Here is a 17,888-nt window from a genome sequence, read left to right as displayed (position 1 = left end):
GGCACACATTTTTCCAATCTTTTTGTAGCCACCCTCTTAGTTTCTTGAGCTGCACACAAGCTGAGGTTAAAACAAGTCCAAACTGTTTGTTTGTTTGTTTGTTTTTATTACAAACTATTGGTCTCATAATGCCATCATTTCCCACAGGCTGACTCAACAAGAAAAGATTCAAATGTGTGCTTGACGATAAACATTTGAATTTGTCCCACACATGCAGCATCTTCTCCAAAGAAGAGCATTCCTCAAATGCATCCTTTGTTCCAGTAGCTTCTTGTCTTGCCATTACTGTCACTCCACATCACACTACGTCTCTGTGTTCTGTGATGCTGATTATATTCTCATGCTGTACAGTGTGAATGAATATAACCATGACTCTAACTTCATCACAGGTCGGGGCTGATATAACCTCTGCTCGATCTTCTCTCATCACCTTTCTTCTTACTTCTTTCTGCACAGGAGAATGACATTTCATACTACGATTCCAAAGCGGATTCAGACTATGTGAGTACAGTACGGACTGCCCCCCCCTCCCCCCCTTAACCCCCGTCCTCTCCCGTCTGCCTGCCGTAACCCGCCAAATCCTATTTGATCCACTTCCGACATTTCCTGCAAGCGCCCCCACAGCCCTTCCCTTGGCCCTCTCGGTGTTGATGCCCTCTCTCCCTCCGGTCATAGGATCCTGCGCTGTCTGTGTGCATTAGTGAGGTGACGCTGCTGTACGGTGAGTTGGTGTGACAGAGCACGGGCAGGCCGACATGCATGTGACAGTAAATGTAGATGTCCTCCCCTAATGTAATTTCCAGACTTTCCTCCCTCCCCCTGGATTGCTTACGAGATGCTTAATTGCGCTGGTTGGAACCTTTGTGCACACCAGGATGACATACACAACAAAACACAACTCATTTCACATTTTCATACAGTTGGAAAGCATCTATTTCATGAATGGTATTCACACTGGAGAATACAAATGATGTTCAACAATAGGCCTGCAGCCTGAATAATGCATTTTGCCTGAAAAAGCTTTATAAATCACCAGTCTCACCATGCCACCATTCTGGCTCCAACCGGCAGTTTCTGCTCAGGATGTGCCTGCTGATTGATTGAGCTTCGAGGAGCGCAAGAATCCCCTTTAGATCGCAAGAGCACAAAAAGATGGGAAAGAGAAGCGGAGGAGCAATAAATCACAGTGTGATTTTCTCTTTGTGCACGCCACTCTCGTGATTAATGACACAGCGCTTTAGGGGCTGTCAGCACATCTAATTGGAGAACATCGGTCATCATTAACATGGCACACTGAGGCCGAGCCAGTGACACACCCATAAAACCCAAATAACCGACCCCATAACCTTCCCAAACCAGTGGCAAAGGTGAGGTGACATTATTTCCTCTCTTCAACCTTTAATTAACTGATGTTTTATCCCCAACCAACATACAGGAGCTCCCTCTTTCCCTCAATCCAGTACCATAGCCATGTTGAGACCAGTCGACAGTGATTGGTCCGAGTCACGAATCTACGGCAACTTCTGTCACCATTGCAATAGATACGATGACTCAGAGCGACTCAGACTGGTTTCCACATGGCGGTGCCCGTATCAGGAAACAATTTTGCCTCATTTCACCAGAGCTGGGGTGACGTCACACCTTGATTTGTCCATAGTTTCTACAGTCAGTGGTATAAACTGTACACCTGGATAGCTTCAATATTTCTCACCATTTTTGTTGCACCGCTAATGTTAGCTTGGGGTTGTGAGGGGAAGAAAGCTAGCAGGAGAACGTTAAAACAGAGGGTTGATGGGGAAATAAAGACAGGCTTACACTTAGAGGCGAATTTCTAATGAACTCCTGTCACTCTGCAGAAACTACGTCCTAGAAAACGACACAGGTTTTCTGATTTTGGTTAAAATGGTATAATCATAATTAAAAGACCAAATCAAACTGAAAAATATCTAAACATTTTAGTTAAGTTTCACTTCAAAATGAATTAACCTCCTGTAGCGGCTACATGTCTGTGCCATTAAACATGTTCTGCTGTGAGCCAACGGGGGATTTTTGCTATTGATGACCCTACACAGTCTTTATGTTGGAAGAGGATTTATTGAGCGTGATATTATTTGCATTTGTGGGGGCAACGTTATAAAAAGCTATGAAAGGAATTGCTTAAGCAATGTCGAAGTGTCAGAGATGTCAAAGTTGTCAGCAACAGTTGCAAATCTGCAAGTAGCATCAAAGCAACAAAGCTTCTCATCATAGCATCAAAATATCCAAGTTTTAGAGTTAACGGTCAACAAAAGGTGCATATCCCCAGCTCATCACTCCGACTGGTGTTCATTCATCCCAGTGAACAGGAGAACTTCATTCATAAATCACTGCTGTCTAATAAAAAAAAAAACAGCTTCAATTATGTTAAAGGTTTGGCTTTTTTGATTCATTGTTTTGCACCATCTTAAAATAGCTTGATCTCATTCCCGGTGTTCAGGTTAGCTGGACTGCTGCAGAGGAAAAGGGCAGAAGTCTCTTGCCTCTTCAGTCGGTAATTAAACCCTGGAAAGGAGGAGAAACTAACAAATAGGGTAATGACTTCAGCAAAACAGGAGGTGGATGGGTGGGGGAAATTAACCAATCAGTCCTTCCTGCGTGGATTTATTCAGTAACTAATTAGACCCTAGCTTGGTTAATTATTACTTGGCTCTTCTGTAGTAAGGAAAGAAAAAAAAAAGCTTTCATATCCGATACATGCAGAATTAGCATCACACCAAGTGGTAATAGCAACTCAGCCTCACCGTTTGCACTGTAATCAAGTTTACTGTTAGGAAGAAAATCTCAAACCATTGCAGATGTCAGAAATGTTACTGTCAGCAAAACAAAACTTTAATGCAGAATTGTTTTTACTCTTAATATACTCAGATTATTATATCAAATCGATATAGATTTTTTCCCAAAATGATTTGGAATTGATAAGGGTTTCATTTCCTATTACTCTAATCCACTGATCCTACCGCACTGATCCTGAGTGATGCTTTTAAATCATTGAACTGACATCATGTCCAGTGATCCTGTAAAGCTTTGGTCTACATATCAGTCAGGCAAAATCCTAATCCCATACCCTTTGTTTAAACACAGATTAACTAGTGTTACTTAAAAAAACAAAAGAAAAATCACTTTTTCCCCTTTCTTTTTAAAAGCTTCTCTAGGATTGTTGTGCCTCTTTCTTTAAACCAACTCACTGCATGAGAAAAACTCAACTGTAACAAAAAAAGGATGTTTTGTGTTTTTTTTTAAATTGCTGATATGCGTTTGGTTTGGACAAATGTAAATAATTAAATAATTTGTTTGATTACTCACATTACGTAAATATTTAACTGTAATAGGAATTGTTCTTGTTTTTGGATATCATACAAATTGTTGCCTTTTGCCATAATAAACCAACAGTTGGAGTGATTTCTTCTGTGAAGCAGGCTCAGTGCAAAGGTGATCCAGCTCATCCCTACAATAGCTCGTAATCACGTTTTAATAGCCATTTAAAGTGAGCTCATCAATCATTTTCGGCCATGGACAAGAGCTTCTGATTTAATTCTTCTGAAGATAAACAGTTTTCAGCCACGTCAGATCCCATTACCTTATACTTCTTTGTTAAAATAGAAGGAGGACATTTAGTTCAAATAATGGTTTCTAAAGGGCTTGTAAGGAATCTAATCACAAAAGGATTGTCATCAAAGATGGGAGTTTTTGTCTTATAAAATAAACACATATGTGAATTATGTCTGAAATAAAAAGAAGGAAAGCATTGTGACTTTTTTTTCTGAAACCTTTAGCAATTTTTGATCAATGATTTTCAAAACACATGACTGGATTGAAAATCAAGACTAACCAATAGAATCAGTTTCCCTAAGGTTATTAGAAGCGTTGTTTTTTTCATAATAAAATACAATTTTTCTGGCATAGACAGGCTGAAGCAAACCAACAAACCTGAAAATCAGTTTTTTATTTTTACTTAGGTGTTAAAGCTATAACAGTGGTTTCTATATGGGGTTTAAATCATTAATAATAAATAATAATCATAAATAATATTTTCTTTCTGTTTTTCTTTTCCAATTAAGACTTTATTCCTTACTGCTTTCTTCAGGAATAGCACTTGATACTCATGAGTTTAGACAAACACACACAGAAAAAACTTTGTTGAGCATCAAAGAGTCCAACAATCTGCTGTGGCTGTTTCTTTCCCCTGACATCTATCAATGCTTACTGGATGGTATTCGTGTGTTTGTATGCATGTGTGTCTCAGCAGATGGAGGATGGCGAAGAGGAAATCCCGACCGAGATCTCGTCCTCTTTAGAGCTGGAGTTTGTGCCTGATCCCAATTTCAAAAATAAGGTCAACTATTCATCCAGCGCCGTCCAGATCCCCACGGACATTTATAAAGGCTGTAAGTTCCTGCACACTTAAGTTGATATCATGATGATGATTGAAAGTCAAGCTCTGTGAGCCTAACCAAAGAGATAAAACCTTTTGTAGACAGTCCATTGTTTCTGTTATTCTTAATTTTGCATTATGGGGAGAAAAAAAATGGTTCTAAATTTGGAAATTGGGTTTACGTGAAGTTATTGTCTGATAAAGACCAAAAAATATCTAAGGATATACTGTAGATAAAGGAAAAATTAAATAGTTAAAGCCTGCACAATTTCAACTATCTCAACACTCATGGACAGTATTTTTCTCTTAAAGGCTCACATCAAATGCAAACTGTTGTATGTAAAACTTAAAATTAAAGCATCTCTCCTATTTTGCCATTTTTACACGCATGAAATAAAAAAATTGCTTTATTTTTATTAAGCTATCTTTCTACCTGCACAGAATTGAATTTCTTACAGAAAAATGACATTTCATTAGAAAATTAGAAAGACCTGTTGAAAATCAGGAATTACTGTTCACATCAATTAAATGTTTATGCAGGTATGGGAGAGAGGAATCATCTGAATGTGCTCTTAACCTTTAATTTAAAACACAAAAATAACCAATAAGCTCTATTGTGTATAGATTTGAATGATAAACTGTGACATTCTGATAAATCCTGCTGTACACTGAGTTTTTACGTGTTTGGGATTCAGTGCACCTGTTGGTGACACCAGTACTTACAGGCCTGACGGTGAGTTGCAGCCATGACAGGTGTCCTGGCAACCGAGCCCAATGATGGAAACCGTTACCCACATCACTATGATTAGGATCCCAGCATTCATCAGAACCGGCTCTCAGCCTCCAGAGCTGACAAAGTTTATTTCTTTGGCGGGTGACATGACAGCACAATTAATGACGACACAAACCAATCCGCGCCCTCAACTCTACCTGGGGGAAGTTTAAAAAAAAAAGAAGTCAGTGACAACAGAAAAGGCGTTTTGGGATTGGGTTTGTTGTCAAAAAGACACCATTCATCAAACAAAAATACTGCTATACATACCATATTTTCTGGAGGATAAGTCGCATTTTTTTGAAAATAGTTTGGTCAAGGGTGTGACTTAGATTCAGCTACTGCCAATATATATGTAAGGGTTAATGGCCGACGAAGTGTGCGTTTATTACTTTTAAACACACGCCGTGGAAGCCTGAACCGTCCGACGCGAAGCTTCCGCGAAGTGCGTTTAAAAAGTAATAAACGCACACTTCGAAGGCCATTAACCCGCTTATACCATGGTCACTTACAAAAGCAATACATATTAACCAGGTTTTAGTCCTTAATTCTTGTTTTTTTCTGATTTGGATCGCTTTTCTCACAAAAAGCAGACTATATGTTACGTGATGCAGCGCAGTCAAGATTCGGCGATATATATATGCTGATCGTCCCGATGGGTTGAATAAAGCATCAGTTCAGAGAGAAAGTTCTCCTCTTACTGCTTGTTTTTGTCCAAATGATGAAGCAAAAGGTTGTTTTAAAGAAGCCGGCGCAGTGATACGAAACATTTAAGCTAGGTGACCGGAACTTCTTTTTTCACCGTGCGGTTATCAGGTTTTTATCCACACCCAGCAGCCAATCAGAATCGAGTATTCAACCGGACCATGGTATAAATTTTTTTTTAATGAATAGGCTTATCTGTTCACTATTTTTTCACTAACAACCGCTAGAGGGCACCGTAGATGTTTGGATCAGTATTTGCTACTGACAGCAAAGCAGAAGAACCAGCGCTGGCCTTAAACTATGCCGGGCAATGAGTTATATCACTAGAGGAGACACGCCTGCTTTAGAAGCCTGGCCCACGGTGGCGGAGCGCGACGCCATCTTGGTGAGGTAGACGACTTCCACATGACAATGATTTCTATAGCCTTTGGTGGCATCTAAGTAGCTTTTATATCATTTATATATATTCATATTTCTATATACTTATACATATAAATAAATATATAAAATATGTATATAATTATATTTATATATACATCATTTGTTGCTGTTAAATAAGAGAAACAGTCAGCCTTATAAGCTCAAACTTTAATGAAAAATGCATTGTTGCAGGACTTCTTATATATAAACAAAAATTACAAAGAATTTTTGAAAATAATTTTTAAACATTTTAAAAGTTTTAGACCTCTTTGACATGTAATTTAAATTATTTAGAAAAGCCCAACAATACGTCAATAATAATAATGAATTATAACAATATATAAATAAGTCAATAATAATGATGAATCAATAATAATAACAATAAATAAATAATTAGTCAATAATAATAATAAATAACAATATATAAATAAGTCAATAACAATAATAATAATGATGAATTAATAATAAGTCAATAATAATATTAAATGATAACAATAAATCAGTGCAGCATAGCTTAGTCAGTTTGTTAGTTCATTTTAGTATTTTCCTATTGAACTCTTTGTATTCATGATCCTTTTGAGTTCATGTTTTACTTCGAAGCCCATCGAGACGACTGTTGTGATTTTGGGCTATACAAATAAAATTGAATTGAATTGAATTGAATCAATGATAGGTCAATAATAATAAATGATAATAATAAGTCAACAATAAGTCCAAAAGTCAACAACAGATTTTCCCCTTTAAAAAGAAACAAAAAGCAAAGAAAAACAATTGATTTACCCACTGATTCATGTGAGTGATCAGTTTGTGTAACACAGATGTTAGGGTGTCGGGTTTCAAGTGAACAGTCTGGCCTCTCATCAAAATCTGTTTCCCCAAAATCTTTTGAACAAATCCAGACTGTATTACTAGTTGGTACCACAGTGATCCATCTGGTTTAGCTCTTTTTATTGCTAAGATCCACTTTTTCCTTAAGTCTGAATCCATTGGAAACCTGCAAGAAAAGTTCAGTTGCTGAGTCAGAAATGTATAAATCCATATTACTATATTAGCCTAGTCCTGGTATGCTGTTGACATCAAATTGTACATACATGCATGTCAACATGTGTTCTATTAATAAAGCCCCTTCAGCAGTAAAAGAAAAAATTATAGTTCTTACCTGTGAAATGTTCTGCCTTCCTCCTTTGTGGACTCTGATTTTGGCAGTTGAAACTTGCACAATGAACTGGCATTTTGCAAAAGATGAGTTCAGATGCATGAACTGCAGCAGTAACTTGACCTCACCAAGATGGCGGTGTTCTCCTCCCATGAGGAATCACGTGATGTCTCCTCTAGCGATATAACTCATAGACGCCGGGCAAGAACACGCCGAACACGTTTTTTTTTTAACACGCTTTGTAACACGCTGCCGGCCTATTTGTTTTTTTAACACGTGGTGTTCACAGAAGAGCCTTGGTGCAAAATGTCAAAATGGTGCAATTCTCGTGAATCTTGCTCCTGGATTTTTCTTTCACTTCGCTTGTAAAGCGCAGCGCGTCTGTCTCTTGTTGTTTTGACCCGCCCTTGAAGTTTTTGGCCAATGACTGAAGAGATCTTTACTCACTGGGTTTTGTTTACAAGCTTTGGTTCAAAACAGAATGGTCCCCTTGATGCCAGTCTCAATATTGACTAACGTAAGGTTCGGGACTCGATCTGGAATAAATTAAGTGGATTCAATCCAGATGAAAGGGTTTTTCCCTTTTTTATGCCTATTTTAGCATCTGCAAATTATACTCCAGAGCAACTTATAGTCCAAAAAACTCTATTTATCAATTTATGGCTTGAATCATATTTTCTCTGTGCTTTGCTGCACTTCAAGAATCGTTTATTCCAACATGACTGGCGTGTGTCTGTCAGTCTTTCCAAGTTTAACACCTGCTGGTGTTTTGTTTCAGCTGCATCATTTTAGTAGACCTTGTCTGTGTTTTGCTGTCTGTGGTCAAACGACAGCACTCATGTCTTGCTCTATGCTATCTGCAGGCACAACACCCTCTTTCGCCTGGAGCTGCCAAATGTACAAAGGAGAACACATGTACCATATGGCTCTGTCTGTTATCCACCTCTAACCTTTTTGGACAGTCTCTGACAGACTTGGAAAAAGGAAAATCTGAGGCTGACGGACAGCTATTTTTACTCTGGCATTTTTTATTTTTTTTTGTCTCAGTGGTATTGTCTTGCTAGTCGTTTTCTTTGTTGAGCAAGCAGAGTCTGGAACCTGTCTCCAGTGCCCTCCAGTTGTGTCTCCAGACAAATCCTGTCAGAATTAGATACTCTTGGTTCAGGAGGAGATGTCAAAGGCTAAAGCTAACTCACAATGGAGCAATCAGCCCTGCACATTGTTCCTGTAACCATTTTGTGGCAGCTCTTGTTCCCTTGTCTGAGGATATGAGTCAGAGAATAAAGGGCTCTTGATTGAGCCTGGTGAAGTCTCAAGGAGTAGAGTGGTTCGGTGCATGGAATAAGTTTTTTTTCCGCTGCTCGGCTGAAAAATTTCCTGCAGATCTTTTTTAGTTAGCTCCCATTGCGTGGTCTGCTGTGCAGAGATTACCAACTGTGGATTTGTGTGCCAGTGCTTTTGTTTACTCTGAGCTTTATGTTAGTTGTTAAGAAAAAAGTGTGTGGATAACATGTTGCAGCCAGGAAGAATTTATTTATTTAATTTTTTTTCAAGTAAACATGCACAAATAAATGCAAGGCATGAGGAAGTTTATGCACTTTAATACGTTAGACTTTGCAAAAAGGCACACACAAATGTAATTAGATGTTGAGGAACCCAATTGAATTAGCTTTTAATTAAAGACCAATTCATCCATTCAAAAAAGAGTTTTTGGATTTATCTGTTTTTTGCCATTTTATTTAGTTAGATTTTCCACAAAAAAAACTATGCCTTCAGGAGACTTTGGATGATGGGAAATCTGTTTTAATCAGCAATATTTCACTAAAAGTAACTTTTTATTTTGTTATTTTGTTAGGCACTAACAACCTTAAATGTTTTGATTCTCATGCTCTTATTTTCGATTTCCGAGTCTCAGGTTGTGGCGCTTTAAAGACCCACTTACATGAAAATAGTGTTTTTTCTGTTGTTAACAAGTTCTTGTGGCATTTTTCACATGATGGAGGAAAAATATAAACAAAATTAAGCTTAAAATTGCATTTTTGAGTATTTCTTGATCATATTGTGAAGAGCAGTTGGAAAAAGAGTGTGATTGTCATGGAGAAAATACGCTGGGCAGACTGCAAGTTCCCTGCTCCGTTGGGGCTAACCTGAGAGCTCTCAGCAACAGGGAGCAGAATGGGGACTTGTACTTGTACTACCGGTCCCGTCCACAACTCTGTGGTGAATGTCTAATGAACTACTGCTGAAACTATGTCCTCAACAATAACGACATAATCAGAATTAAAAGACAACGGGGAACTCTTTTACAATAGATCAAAAGATAATGGGAGTGGGACTTTAACCGATGATAGTGATGATATATTTTTCTACGCTCATCTAATTTTTTTATCAGCTGCAGCTCACATTTAGGTTTTTTTTTCACATTTTGGTAATATTTTGTCTTAGACATAGAATCCACAGATATCTAGAAATTGCACAACATGCTGTACATCAATGTCTACAAGTTTCTTAAAAACACATTTCTTGTGTTTTTAAATAAAAATTAGCTGCAAAGTTCGTCATGATTTGGAACTTCACATATCCTGTTGAATGAGATATTTCTGAACATCTGAAAGAGCTGCAGGAGTAAATAGACAGAAAATCATGCGAAATTCCAATTCTGTCTGTGTCTTTTAAAATTAATCTGCTGGCTCCGATACAGTACTTTCATGTTTTAAAACTTCCACAGCAAATCCCTGGAGGTTTGTGTAAAAATCCACGATGTGGATAACTTTTAAACTCGCAATTTAAGAAAAAATAAAATAAAAACCCAATAATTATTCAAACTTTACCCTTTGCACTGCTGCTTTTACAGTACTACGTGCTGAAAACTGAGAGGATTATAATTGACCCCTTTGTAAAAAGGCTCTAATTATGTGTGAATAATTGTGGGAGCATATTAGTGTTTGTATGAGATTACGGCATCACTGTTGCCAGCTGAGAAAAAAGGAAGCCAATGCGGAATGTGGGAAGACCTTTCAATTAATTTGAAGTTATAATTCCTTCACATGGCGCTTTCCTTTTCTACAGACCCCCAGCGTCATGTTGTCATTTGGCTTTTGTGGTTCAGCACAATCAGGAACTTTATGATTGAATGACTGCAACTTGGAAACTCTGCAGATAAAAGAGCAGGGCTTAAAATGTTCAAATTGTGCGAGTAGCCTGCCCACCCAATCCCTCAGAGACAGACTCGTACGCCACAGGCATCGTTTCTACAGTTCCTACACCGGCAGCTCAGCAACTGTTCCTTCAAGATTTATTAATATTTTTCTTTTTCACCTATTCTTTTTTTACTTTTTCTGTCTTTGTTCAATGCAGCCACAGACCTCCCAGACTTTTTTCCTTTGGTCAAAGATGTTCCAGCAGCTCAATTTATTTCTTTGCTGCAGAGTAGCAGGGAAAAAAGCTGTTAGCATTGCATTTTACCTGATATGGCAGTTGTTTGCAAACACTTTTTTTTTACACATAAGCAGGATATTCATGATATGAACTTTTTCTTTCTTTAGACATTTTTAGCTTGTGAGCATTTATCTACTCAAAGTCTAAGTATGGTCAACCCAGTGCTGCTGGGAAAGAAGGTGCATCATGGTGCCATCAGTCACTTCAGACTCCAAGGTTTGGATTTCAGGGGATCAGCTGCTGTTTTTGCAGCAGCTTTCTGCAAATGTAACACTGTTTGTTCCAATGCACGACATATATGTTTGCTTTCCCAATGCACATCAATGGTTATCTAATATTATTGAAAACATATATAAAGTTGCTCGACATAAAGATCCATTCAGGTGAAAACTGGATTCTTGGTGTTAATCACATGTTCTTGTAGCCAAATCGGGGTCATAAATATTTGAAACCCAAATAAGAAAACTTGAAAACTTCAAGCGGAAATATTGGTGTTAAGCTAAAAAAAAAAAGTGTCGGAAACTTTCTCCAATTATAATATAGACTTTATTGTTTTCAGTGTAAAATTTGTATTTTTCAGTTTCAAATCTTTTGACTTCTTTTTTTTCCGGTTTCGAATCTGACAGTTTCAGGTTTGAAACGTTTGGCCCCCTTCTGGCACGTGGGGGACGGGCTTAGATGAAGGACCAATCAGAATAATGAGGGTTGAATCTTCTGGCTTGGTCCATTCACCGACAGTGGAAACTTGGATAATTACTGCCAGAATTTTAAAACACTAACCATTCAAGTGGTCGTTGTGAACAAAGTGGCCACAATAGACGTATATTCATCCTTTACAAGTAATTCAAATTTAATTTTCAATAGTAACTGCTCAAATCTTTCAATAAGCCGCTTTAAATGTCAAACGTTTGAAGGTAATATTTCGTATTGGCTTTTGAATGCGGCATTTTGTGCAAACAGCACGCTGCTCTGCCAAAAAAACTAAATTAAATAATTATTTATAGAAACCTCTGCCTTCTTCATGAATGTTCAGGCAATTTAATGGGCCTATACCATACAAAATCGGTATTTTTTTTTAGTTTTTTTAAGTGCATTATAATGTTCATTCCTTAAAAAAAGAAAATCCCAAAGCTGTATTTTGATCCATTCACGCATTTCTGAGCATTCTTCTAAAAACCTGGACTCTTAGCACCAGCCCCTCCTAATCCACGAAAACAAGCGAGTTCTCACATAATAACTATGGGTGTTAGAAAACACAGTTTCAGCAATTTATCGCGATACTTCATTTGGCGATACTTGTATCGATTCAAAATGCTGACAGGACAATATTCATTTAATTATGAGCGTCCTTCACCGTCTGACTCTTGTCTTCCGCTTCAACCTCCAACCACTAGTTGGCAGCACAGCCCACCGAACCTCTTTGAGCAGCTCTACACCACACCAACGAGACTACAAGCTGTCAGTGAAGCAGCTTATTTTGCTGTTATGAGACATGAGCTACTTAGTTTTTACTTAGGATGGGTACCAAACCGAAACTCTGTGCCACATTGCTGCCAGTAACATATGAAGGCGCGGATTGTGGTGCTTTTTAGACGTGCTAACAACGACATTTAGCTTTGTTTGAACATAAAATCCATGCGGGAAATGCCACAATCTGCATCTTGGCTGCACGTAATTATGTGGGAATAACATCAGCCTTTTTTTTGTCTGGACACGACTGGAAACACAAAACCACGTGATTGTTTGTACGGTTTCTAACGGACGGTGTATAATAATACACACCCCCTAATGGTGACGTAGATAAATGAGAACAGTCCCTTTCAGGAAGAGTCTGTCATTTTATATGCACAACATGCACATCCATTATCGCAAGAGTTTGGATGTCATTTGTATTAAAACACAGCAGATATGTTCTTAAAAATTACGTCAAAAACTGTACAAACACTTTGGAGGCAAGTTTTCAAAATTAAAAGAAGATTGATGCTATGTTTTGCTCTGTTTATGTAGATGGGAGTGTTGGCATTCAGTATTTGTTTTTAAATTTCTGTTTGTGCATTTTATTCAAATCTATTTGGTTGAAGGTTTACTAAATTTTTGTCCTTTGCTGTCTGTTTTCACTGAAGAGACAGTAGAAACGATTTTACCCCAAACTTAAAGAAAGAAAACCAAGGACGACACTTCAAGGGTGGAAACGAATTAGACCTTTTTCATTAAGTTAATTTAAGACATTTTTGGTGTAAATGGTTTGGATATAAATATATCAGGCTGCAGTTTAAAAAAAAAAAAAATCTAGTTCCCAGTAACATTTCTTTGTGGTAAATATTGCACATGCTTCTCTGTTGTGTCATTAATTTACCTTTAGGGAGTCAGGACAACTAACCATCTTCAAATGCAGTCATGAAGTATTAGTTTTTCCTTGAAAACACATTTTTATTCTCATTTTTAAACACATTCAACCTCTTGCACGCAGGGAGAGATTGGAAAGACATGTTCAAGGAGACGTCAACATCTAGTTGTGAGGCGTTAAGCAGGCTTTTAAATGATCAGAACTTCAGGCTCTTCACCAGTCAAATGCCTATTCTTATAATGAATGCTAAAACATCCCACCTTCCAGCCACAAGTAGTGCTAAATTTCCTTGAATTTTTAGAAGTGCTATTGCTAGAGGTGAAAAAAATCTACTTAGCAGTAGCAATTGTATGCTCTAAATGTTTAAAACCTTGCATTTAAGAGTCGGAATTTAAAAGAAGCCTTTAAAAACTAAAATCTGCTCTATGGTTTGAAATTAAAATAACTTCATCAATTAAAGTAGCCTATTCAAACTTTGTTACTCAATGCATACAACACTTAATAGCTCCCCAAATACAAAAAATAAAAGATATTTAGCAGTACCTGTTGTGAAAGAATCTTATTTATTCCTATATTTTCCATATTTTTGTCATTTCTCTTTACCAAAATCTGCACGTCTTTGCATGTATTCTTTTATTTTGGATTGTACTTCCTGCTTACCTTTCCTTCTTTGGTGGAGGAACTCTGCTGTTGCCATCATTAAATCACAGCTCAACATTGTGAAAGAACTAAGTAAAAAAAAAAGAAAATGAATAAAATAAAATAAAAGAATTGCTCCATTTCTTTAATTGCTGAATTTGTAGACTTCTTCTTCTCCAATTCATCTTCTATAGAATGTGCCCACTCAAGGGGCACTATCGTTTACGCGCACACTAATTAGAACAGCCAGCGCTGCAAACCTCACTTCACTCACCACCAAGTCCACAAATTGCATTTTCAGGTGTTTACTTACCGCTGTTCCTTTAATTAAAACAATATTTTAAAAGACATGGTGAGATGTTCTTTCCTGTACAATGATTCATTATTTCCTCCTTAAAATAGGTACTTCTTTTTTTTCAGCGATCACCATTTGGTAGAATTTAGCTCTTTACCAACTAATAGTGTTTCGCTTCAAACATATTTGACAGGATAGATATTTTAATTAGCCTTTATAAAAACCCAAAACAATGCTGATGAATTGTTTTTTTTTCTAAACTCAGCTGTTAAACTTTTTGCTCTGCACATTTTTTTAACATGTCTGGCTCTGTGAAAGGCTGCCAGGTCCATAGTTTCCTCTATGATCAAAGGTTTACGGGTCAGACTCTTTAACACTCAACCCGGCTCAAAATCAGCCCTGACGAGAATAAAAGAGACACAGAGGAAACAGGGCAGTGGAGGGAGAGATGGAGAAGGAACTGTGATGACAACAAAGGGAGGAAGGTGATACATGCAAAGGAACCTGAGTCAATGCATTTTCAGCTGTAAAAGCTGCACACTTGTATTCAATTTCAAGTGTCACGTCTTGAGAATATGAAGCAGTTCAGCCCAAATTTTGCAAGATTTGTGGTGCTGTTAGTATGGCACGGCCAAACTAAAGTGGGCTTCTGTGGGCTTAGAGACAAGAGTGACGCTTTTAATGAAAAGCAGCATTCAAATTCGACAGTGTTCAGTTCCTTTTTCATGCTTGCATGCAAAGATAGCTCTCCAATTTGCCCAGTGGGGCTGCACCAAATGCTTGTCGTTTAATTTAAACATATAATCTAAACAAATATGTCTTAGAAATATAAATTTGAATAAATTAGGTGTAAGATTTATGTCAGCTTCCCTCAGAGTCTGTTCTTGGTCAATGTCACCTTTATGTTTGAGCGCTACTGAACCAACTCAGCTGCTATAAAAGCTTTATAGTAATGGCAGCATGGCCAGCTACGCCTCTTCAAAGGAATGCAGCTAAAAGGTTTAGCTCCATTACCATTATGGATTACTTATGTGGGACCACTTGTGTGTCGCCGCGGCATTATGGGATGCCATTTCTCTTCTGTGAGTGCAATGAAGGCAAGTACTAAGTTTTTATTAGAACGGGACGTACGACACAAATCAGTTTGGATTCATCGCAGTGAAGAATGTGCTTGGGGTTGAAAGGTGGGGGTCACAAGGTAAAGGTTTGTTGGGTGGAGTTGAAGAATGATCTCGAGCTGAGATGCTCCATAAATCCTGCTCATGAGTGTTTACCTACATGGTGTGAAGCCCTGCCTCGTAAAGAGGCAAAGCCAGGGGTGCTGGAAATGTCAGGGGAGGGGGCACGCTGATGAATTACCTTTTAAAGATATCAGAGGGAGACACGCGTTTCAGGTGAAAGATGAGCCCGGCACAATACGCTTAGGCCCTGTCTGACTGTGTGAGCATATTTACCCCCCAGGGGAAATTTGTCTTTTTATCAACTGTCCAGAGAAGTCACAGTACATCCTCACTGAATAAATCAAAGAGAATTAGTTTGCTGTGTTCTCTTATCTCTGACGTGCCAGTTTTTCTGCAGAGATCTCCAGCAGCAGATAGGTGCTCCTGAGAGTCGATGCTTGTGTCTGTGTTAGTGGAATTGGCCTGACGGAGGTTAGACGGCTCAGCTACAACTTTCTTAGTTGTAGCCACTAACAAAAAAAAGCATGTGGTCTCTTCTTACCTTGTAAATAAAGATGGATGATACCCAACAGAACAAGCACATTTTTTTCTGTTTTAGTCATACTGTACATGTGAAGCCTGTCTTCCTCAGAGAGAGTGAGGGGTTTACACTTTGATGTCACTCAAAGATGGTGTAAGTTGGAAGAAGTGTCTTCGCCCTTGGCCTGTCAGGGACAACTAACATTGCAGAACCTGTGCCTCCCCAGATAAGAGCAGCCAGGACTTCTCAGCACAGCCACCTACTGGGAAAGCTGATGCTCAGAGGATAAAACTTTATTTTCACACATTAATCAGTTCTGATCTCGGACCAGTAAGTGCTTTTTGGCCCAGATGGAACTAAAAAAAAATAAAGTGCAGATCCAAACCAGCAACAGTAAATGGTGGGAAGCGAAGCGGGAAAATCTACAAAGGAAACTGTCTGTTTCTTTTTTTGTTTTTTTTTTGTTTAAACTCTTGACAGATTTTTGTTAAGGTGGATGAAGCTTTTTTTCCCCCACAACAGTATTTAAATAGTTCAAAATCTTAATCAAAGCCACCACTATAACCGTGGTTCTTCACTGGTTCAACACAAAAAGTCCCACTCCAATCATCTTTTGATCCATTCTCAAGGTGTTCCCAGTAATCTTTTCATTATTAGTATACTGTTTTTTAGCCAAAATCAAATGTGTCATTTTGTAGAACATAGGTTCGGCAGAGCGGCAGTAGTTCATCAGAAATTTGCCTCTGTTTTGTGGGCATGACATGTAGCAACCCCCGGCCCCCCTTCCCCTCACCATTGCTAAAAGCTCTCTGTTTACATGCTCTCGGGCTTACAGCCCCTTACATCCCCAAGTAAACATAAGCAGTACAACAGCTGGAGCTATCCAGCCATACAGTTTAGAGCCAGATTCCTGCTCAGACAAGGAAAACAACACGTAAATGAATCTATTAGTCTGCAAGAGGATGCATCAGAATGAAGTGGAGCACAGAGCTGTTTATACTCTATGTAACAAATACGATCCTTTTCAAACTGCATTTTTTGTCAGTTCCTGATTCACAACAATTTGAATACACAGAAAACCAATTTTAAGCTAAATCTTCTTTGTGTATGTCCTACATCATCAGAAAAATGCTACAAGAACATTTTAAAAACACCAAAAAAACTATTTTCTTTGGAGTGGGCCCTAAAGCACAATCATCTAAGCTGTCATTGTCTGACCTCTTTTTATATTTTAGGGTGTTTTTTTACTTTGTTCTCTCTTCTGCCACTTTCATTTCTCTGAAAGCAGCCACTCACTTGTGCTAATTTCAGGGTTTTTTTTTCCATCAATCACCTTCTTCCCAGTCTGGCTTTTACGTTGACTCTCACTGGCGGGGCTTCTTCTATCCCCTCATCCTCCCTTTGAGTTAAGATGTCTGTGAATTCTGAGAAGCACATGCCGAGAAGCTCCCTTTGGTGATGGTAACATTTTAGCTCTCAGATACTTCTGTTCTCCAGACATCACTCAGTGCTGCTGTTAGGACCGAGTCTTCTGAATTTTTTTTGTGCATTTATTTGTTTTGCAAGATAACAGAGCCCAGCAACACTTGCCGTCTTGTTTGCATCTGCAGCTTTGAAAAGGTTTCAACACTGAGTGTTCACATTAAAAAAAACAACAGATGTCAGGGATTTTTGGATTTATCTGTTAAACCAGGATTCTCTTTTTGGAAAACCTCACCTTACAGAGGGAGAAACGTTAAACGAGGGAAGGTTAGCTTCACGTTTCTTGTCTGTGAACATGCAGCCTATCAGAGTGAGCAGTAATTAAAAAGCAAGGGAAAAGTGGATAATGATCGTTTATTTGTGTGAAATTCAAACGCGGAGTTGAGAAAAGCCAGACCTGTCTTTTCAGAAGCTTATCAAGCTTTGGTGGGCTGAGTAATTAAATCAGAGGAGTGAGTGAAGTTCTCTGCAGCTCAGTGCCTCATCTTGTTTCCTCTTTAATCAGGTGGCTATTAAACCTCT

At 38.3% G+C, this 17,888-nt stretch overlaps 1 protein-coding gene across 5 annotated transcripts in view; it reads left to right on the top strand.

Annotated features, from left to right (window-relative positions):
- Window positions 1–17,888, top strand: part of cacna2d2 (calcium voltage-gated channel auxiliary subunit alpha2delta 2) — a 207,348-nt gene that overhangs the window by 136,491 nt on the left and 52,969 nt on the right. For 2 of the 5 annotated variants that reach the window (XM_011474784.3, XM_011474782.3), the window contains exons 5-6: window positions 457–501; window positions 4,283–4,424. In XM_011474784.3, the coding sequence (XP_011473086.2) occupies window positions 457–501; window positions 4,283–4,424 (187 nt within the window). The remainder of the gene's footprint in view (window positions 1–456; window positions 502–4,282; window positions 4,425–17,888) is intronic. The other 3 variants (XM_011474783.3, XM_020703113.2, XM_011474785.3) reach the window with 3 other exon arrangements.

The sequence above is a fragment of the Oryzias latipes genome, chromosome 5 (assembly GCF_002234675.1).
Source record: "Oryzias latipes chromosome 5, ASM223467v1".
NCBI lineage: Eukaryota > Metazoa > Chordata > Actinopteri > Beloniformes > Adrianichthyidae > Oryzias > Oryzias latipes.
Note: the sequence above shows the minus strand (reverse complement) of the source record. Positions and strands in the feature narration are given on the sequence as shown.